The sequence below is a fragment of the Sturnira hondurensis genome, unplaced genomic scaffold (assembly GCF_014824575.4).
Source record: "Sturnira hondurensis isolate 20B ecotype Veracruz unplaced genomic scaffold, ASM1482457v3 Scaffold0014854, whole genome shotgun sequence".
Classification (NCBI taxonomy): domain Eukaryota; kingdom Metazoa; phylum Chordata; class Mammalia; order Chiroptera; family Phyllostomidae; genus Sturnira; species Sturnira hondurensis.
Genome location: NW_028087485.1, coordinates 2,073,500 through 2,080,169, shown reverse-complemented (window position 1 = coordinate 2,080,169; position 6,670 = coordinate 2,073,500). Strand labels below are relative to the sequence as shown.

The 6,670-nt window shown below is 44.5% G+C and overlaps 1 protein-coding gene across 2 annotated transcripts in view; it reads left to right on the top strand.

Annotated features, from left to right (window-relative positions):
* The first annotated feature begins 2,808 nt into the window (after window positions 1-2,808).
* The window catches only part of PLEKHS1 (pleckstrin homology domain containing S1), a 26,163-nt gene continuing 22,301 nt past the window's right edge, over window positions 2,809-6,670 (top strand). Inside the window, exons 1-3 of one of the 2 annotated variants that reach the window (XM_037063880.1) lie at window positions 2,809-3,087; window positions 5,364-5,449; window positions 5,730-5,776. In XM_037063880.1, the coding sequence (XP_036919775.1) occupies window positions 5,749-5,776 (28 nt within the window). In that variant the 5' untranslated portion in view covers window positions 2,809-3,087; window positions 5,364-5,449; window positions 5,730-5,748. The remainder of the gene's footprint in view (window positions 3,088-5,363; window positions 5,450-5,729; window positions 5,777-6,670) is intronic. The other variant, XM_037063881.1, reaches the window with a different exon arrangement.

Genomic DNA, 6,670 nt, shown 5'->3' with positions numbered 1-6,670 from the left:
TCGTAACAACTCTATCAAGGAGGTATCATTCACGTCCTCATTTTAAAGATGAGGAAACTGAGACATAGAAGGGTTAAGTGAGTTCTCCAAGATCACAGAGCACAGAAATGACCCAGCAAGGCTGACTCCGAGCTTGAAAATACTGTGCTGTGCTGAGCCTTCCCCTTCCCCTCTCTTCTCTTCTATCCTTTCTCCTTTCTCTCCTCCCAGACTCCCTCCCCTAGCTCTATCCCTGGGCCAATTCCTAAGGCTTAAAACATAGCATCTTTTAATCACAATGATTTCCATCGACACGAAGCAAATGATTTAGTGCAGACTGATGGTCAAGAGAATTTTTGTTTCTCCCAACAGGAAAAGATGGACTTCAAGCTCTCGCCTTGCTTCCCTCAGATGCCTTCCTCGTTCCAGAGAAGAGGTCCCAGGGATGCCCTGCAGTGATGTCACGGGCATCGCTCCTTCCTTGGGGACGCTAACAAAGGCAAATTCACTAATCACGTGGAGAATGAGTATACAATATACAGGGAGACAGCCTGCATGTTGGTAACTCATTGGCTCTGCTGCCAGGGCGTAATCAAAATTGGAGTTGAATTGGGTACTTGAGATCTTTTATGAAAGGGCAGACATGAAATTATGAGACCCCAAAAGCTGGCAACCTGTACAGGGTCACACAGTTGGTGGCAGAGCAGGCCAAGAGCCCAGACTGATGGAGCCCCGCCCAGGACCCAACACAGTGTAGGGCGCGGAAGGGCATGTGCAGGTTTTGGGGTCAGGACAGACCAGAGTTTGATTTCTGTTGGTCACATACTAGCTGTGTGACTTTGAGCAAGTTTTTCTCTCTAATTTTTAGTTTTCTACTTCTAAAGTTGAGGAGTCATAATTTTTAATCCCTGCAAAGTTGTTGGGATTAAATGAGATATTATGTGTAAAAGAAAAATTCCCAATAAATGTTGTGTATCATCATGGAATAGTAACTGTTTGGCTTGTTTTGGTTAAGACACCAACATAGCTAAAGAGCACTTTCCTTTTTGATTAGATATTTCATTATTGTTCTATTACAGCTGTCTCAATGTTTGCTCCTTTGCTCTCCTCTGCCCAGCCCACCCCCCTCTCCCACAGTCAATCCCTACACCATCGTCCATGTTCATGGGTCATTCGTACATGTTCCTTAACTAGTCTCCAGCCAGGGCGCTCCTTTGACATTTCAAATGAACAACTGATTGTTTTTTTGCAATAGGTATTACATTGATGGGGTGTTTACAGGTTACTATGCAAGCCAGTCACAGTAACAGTGCTTGCATTTCATAGGTATGTTTCCTTTTCACAAGTCTGGTATTTGGGATCTTGCAAGTTTTGCAAGTTTGGGCTGCTTGCAAGTTTTTATATTATAGGTGGCATCTACAACACGAATAGCTTTCCTAGGCACCTATAGAATATACTAAGCTTCTTCTTCAAAGAACTTTGTAATACTATTAGGAAAATATGACCAAAAAGCCTAGAACACGGGCTAAGGGAGCAAGTGTGTACGTAAATGGACATAGGGATGGATGGATGGATGGATGGGTGGATGGGTGGATGGACAGGAAGTCCTTCTGTTTGTCTTACTGATTTATAGATATCCTTTCCAAAGAAACATACTATTAAAGAAATTTTCTCTCTCCCACTTTTTGGTTAGGTCCCTGGATTAGGATGATAGGCTGTCGGTAGCATTCTAGTTCCCAGGGAGGTGGAGATCTTGCCAGAGCAAGATTTTGATGAACTACTCAGAGCAATAACTAGTAATATCTAGTTAAGGACCAAATGTGAAAATACTAAAGGCCGTGTCCAGAGTGGTCAAAAGCTGACCTAAAGAAACATACAAGGAAATGCACTCCAAGAAATTATTCCTCCTAAATCGCCTGTCCTGTGCAGGAAGTAAATGATAAACTAGCCGTATCTGAGTGTCTGAAGTTCAGCTGCATGTACTAAATAAAGGGACCTGTACTCTGTACCCTGCAGAGGGCACAAAAGAGAAAAACGGAGAATGGTCTTTGTTCAGTGCTTACAGGGGACTAAGCACAGCACCACATGCTTTTAAAATACATGTAAAATCTTACTTAATATTGAAAAAGACCCTGTGAGGTCAACACCACCCACCCCATTTTGAAGATGAGAAGCCTCAGACTAGCCAAGGCCACTCAGTGAATACCTGGTAGAGCTGGTCCCAATCCAGTTACACCAGGAAAGAAAAAGGTCAAAATGCTGTACGTTCACTTCTAAAGGTGGTCAAAGCAGATAAAACTTATTAGCCACTTCCTTTTCCCCCACTAAGAAAAATGAATATAAATGAAAATATACCAAAGGCCCTTGGGTGGCCAGATACCACGTCTAAGAGTGACCATTCCCACTAGCCTGCTTATTCTTTTTTTTTAAATTTGTTTATTTAATTGTTGTTCAAGTACAGTCTTCTGACTTTCGCTTATTCTTAAGGACTGGTGGGCAGGTGTGCAGGATAATCTACCAGCGTCACCCTGTTGATGATAACTGCTTCATTATGGATGAATAAGCAAATCTTCCTGTAGTTCCTTGGAGAGTACAAATGTGTTGGAGAAAGCCAGGTTTTTGTATCCTTATTCAGCACAAGAGAATCTTTTCTGTCGTCACCAGGCAGACACAGGGAGGACACTGTGGGTGGGAAGCAAGGGGACTGTTTTAATGGTCATCACTGCAGGAGGTCAAGGCTGGGCTGGCACCTCCTGCCCAGCAGTAAGTCATTGTGACTGCGGTCCAAAGTCTGGCAGAATTTTTTTTCATGCTTTCTTTTGTTGTTGTTGTTATTGCTATTGCTAGACAGCTGGAATGCCAAGGGCAGTCCTGTTCAAGCCACAAGAAGTTCCCAGGCGACCAGCTTCCTTTTCAACGTGCGTGGGGCAAGAGTAAAATCTGTCCTAAAACGGAAGTCGGGGAACTTCCTGTTGGTTTGAATTTCAAACAGAGCTTGTCCTTCAATCCTCACCCTGGCACTCAGCACAGAGGGAGTGGGTGTGAACTCCCGAAACCCAAGGAGAGGGTGCTTTGCTGAGAACTGAACCAGCGAACTCCTGGCTTCCAGTGAGTACTGTTTGGCATGATTATTTTGGGTTTTCTGGGCAGTGGTGATCTGGAAGCTTAATTGGGCAAAATTGCTTGTATGGACTCTTTCTTCATTGCCTTTGTGGGCTGTACCGTCAGGAGGCTGTGGGGCTGGTGGGGCAGGGTGGGGGGTTTGGCGCAGAAATGAGACCTCTTAATATCACCTTCATCAAATCCCAAATGACATGACAATGACCAGGTTAGGCAACCACAATAGTGGGTAGATTCTCCTGAATGAGATCAAAGAGCTTAATCTGAAAGGCTTTTTTTGTTTGGAGGCAGTGACAAGAAATGCAAGCAGAACTATGAAGCGATTTAATTCTTTCTCAGCTAGGACAGAGAGAAAGGGCTTTAGACACACCAACTCTCAAGTTAGAATTCTGACTCTGCTTCTTTTAAGTTATGGGACCAACGGCAAATTGCTTAATCTCTCTGGAGACTGCCCTCCTCTGTAAAATGGGTATTGTATCATTGTAAAAACAGTGTGAGCCTTATGGTATTGTTATGTGAGATATATATGAGATTTCATATATATGAGTTTGCTTATATCATATGTGTTGATATAATGCCTTGCATATAAATGTATATAATGGATTTATATATGTGTATACATACACTAGATTTCATAGATAATATAGAATTTATATGGATAATATGAAATATATATTGTCTGTGAGTGAGCATCGGTGTGGTACATTACGGCACTCTGCTGGGGCACCCAGCAAATGCAGGCTCATTTGTAAAACAAGCTCCCTCCTAGCACAGCTCTGAGACACCAAAGCGATGGTGTATGCAAACACATTCATAATTTGCGAAGGCTATACAAATCATTGTTTTATCAAGAAAAAGGGAATTTTGGCTTTGTTAACCAAGAGCTTGCAGGACACACTGCTTGAAAATACCTCCCCCTCAGCTAATCACTCTCGCACAGTCTTCTCATCTGATCTTTGAACCCCAGCACTCCCTAAGCTCCGTGCTCCCTGGGAGAGGTGGACGCATCCCACCAGGTACATGGGATGGAGGGAAGGGCGATGGGCTGAAAAACCACAGGTCCCCAATTCTGCCTCAGGCAGGGAGATCCCTAAAACTGGGAAGAACTTAGTGGATTGGATGCAAAACCACAGGGGTAGATTTCTTTTAAAATGTGGGGAGGGGGAGTGGACAAAACTAAGATATGTTATATTCCTCTCCTCATGCAGAACTGTTCTCCCAGGGAATGGGGCGGGGAGGTGGTGGGTGGGGTGGCCTCAGTGGCCTGGTGCCTTTCTCAGGCATTCCAGCTCATTGCACAGAGCTAAGGACGGGCCCAGGGCCCAGGGCACCAGTTCTTCAACATACACCTCGAGGTGCCCCAGAAAGATCTTATTTGTTATTTCACTTGTTCTCTGTTTGCACAGTCACTATTGTTAGTGTATAAGGACACCTCACTGAATAGAGGAAAACTGTTCTCTGGCCATGCCAGGTGAGTTCAGAGTCCAGAAGAACCCACTGGTCTTCAAACAGCTCCCATGCGCTACTGACAAAACCACCAAAAGTAGGCTTTGAGAGCTCATGTTCTTAACCGGAAGACTGTTATCTATGTTTTAAAAGATAGATAAAGGTGCATAAATGTATAAATGTGTATGATTAAGGAATTGCTCTGAGTCATTTATGCCCCGGAGGAAAGAATGAGTTGAGGCGGAAGAAAAAGAGAAATTAGCAGGGAGGAATGATAACATGTCCAGGAAGGCAAAAGTCCCTGAGCTCCTCCCTGGGACTTCCCCGGGGCTGCCCTGTGCAGTTCTTCCTTCTATTGCAAGAGTCTTATTCACTCAAGGTAAAAAAAAAAAAAAGAAAAAAAGAAAGGAAGAAAGAAAGAAAAGAAAAGAAAAAAATGGCCACTAACACATTCCTGTTCTAAAGACCTTGCCTGCCCCAGGACGCTTTATGCAGTGGGATTCCCCATCTCTCAGGGCCAGTAATGGTCATGGGAGTGCTGGCAGCCTGTCCAGGAAAGCCGTCTCCTCTCAGGGTCAGTTTTGCTGTGTCAACCTCAGTCCCCAGAGTCAGGTGGCCTTGGGAATGGGCCACTCGAGTGGCTGAGGCAGTTTAAGTACACCCTGGTCTTCACTCTTAGGTTCCCTCTGGAGAAAATGAGTTCCTGGCATGGGGAAGGGCTTGTCTTGGGCTTCCACTTGACCAGAAATGTTTCTCAGGCATATGTTTTCCAGTGTACCCTGTTCTTATCTGCCCTTCTCGGTGTTGCTCCCTGCTAGGGGTTCTTTTGTCAAGGCAGAAGCAAAGTCCAGGGAAGACAGCGCCTTCAGTCATCCTAGCAACATCTCCACACAACTGCCACTTGGTGAGCATGGCTTGGAAGTGTCCTTGTTTCCATGGCTACCGTCAGCCCTGAGCTTGGGGGAGGAGGCGGATAATCCATCTCATCCACATTCACGGGCACCATCCTGATTCTCCCACCCAAGTACTAACCAGGCCCGACCCTGCTTAGCTTCCGGAGATCAGACGAGATCGGGCGCATTCAGGGTGGTATGGCCATAGACCATCCTGATTTTTGATGATCAGTGGCTAACCAATTAAGCGCACTGTTTGGGGACTAACTACTCAATTATTCTTTTTGTCAGGTGAAAGCACACAGCCACAATGGAACCCAAACCTCAGAAGAGTCCAGGTACCCAAGGGGCATGATCTCAGAAGAAAAAATCTTTTTATTGAAAATGGTGAACAATTCCCATCAACCTCATCGGGATATGGAAGATGGTTTTAGTGGGGATAACAGGTGGCATTCTGGGACAAGGATTCTTAGTTCAGAGAATGCAGTAGAAGCTATTGGATTCAGTTAGCTATTTTGTAAGAGCTCACCTACCTAGAAACTTGGCATTTTCTGATTTTCATGGGCCAATTTGTTCCATTTGTTTCATGTTACTTTGTTGCTTGAAGATGGTTCTAACAACCACCAGAGCCCTGAGAAGACCAGGAAAGATTTCCTTAATTTTATATGAAATTTCTCACTTGGAGAAACTGCCTAAATTGTCATCCAGGCTTCTTATGAGGGTAGCTCAAAGTGTATTATTCTCATGTTCAGATTTACATAGTTCTTTGCAGATGTGTGATTAGAAGGCCTGAGTTCAGGATGAAATCAGTTAGAAATCAAATTCTCTAATTCAACTCAAAAATTTTTTTGCATATTTATTCAAAGCACCTATCACTAGTAAGTCACTATGCTTCATTCACTGCAGAGGACATACAGATTAACTCTTGAGTCGTTGCTTTCAGCGAGTCTATAATTTGTTGGGAAGCTAAGAACACATGTGTAAGTCACTGTGTTGGGAAGTTAAGATAAGCACACAGAGCCAGGCTATGCTGGGAACCACGACACGTGCGCGCAGTGCTGTGAGCATCTCTGAGGAAGAAAAAGCACACAAGTGACTGGGAATCTAGGCAGGCTGGAGGAGGAAGGCTGTTAGCTGGGCCCTAAAGGATGCACAGGGTTTTGAAAAAGACTGGGAAAGAGAGCGCATCTCAGCAGACAAGGATGGCACGAGCAAAAGCAAGGGGTGGGGTG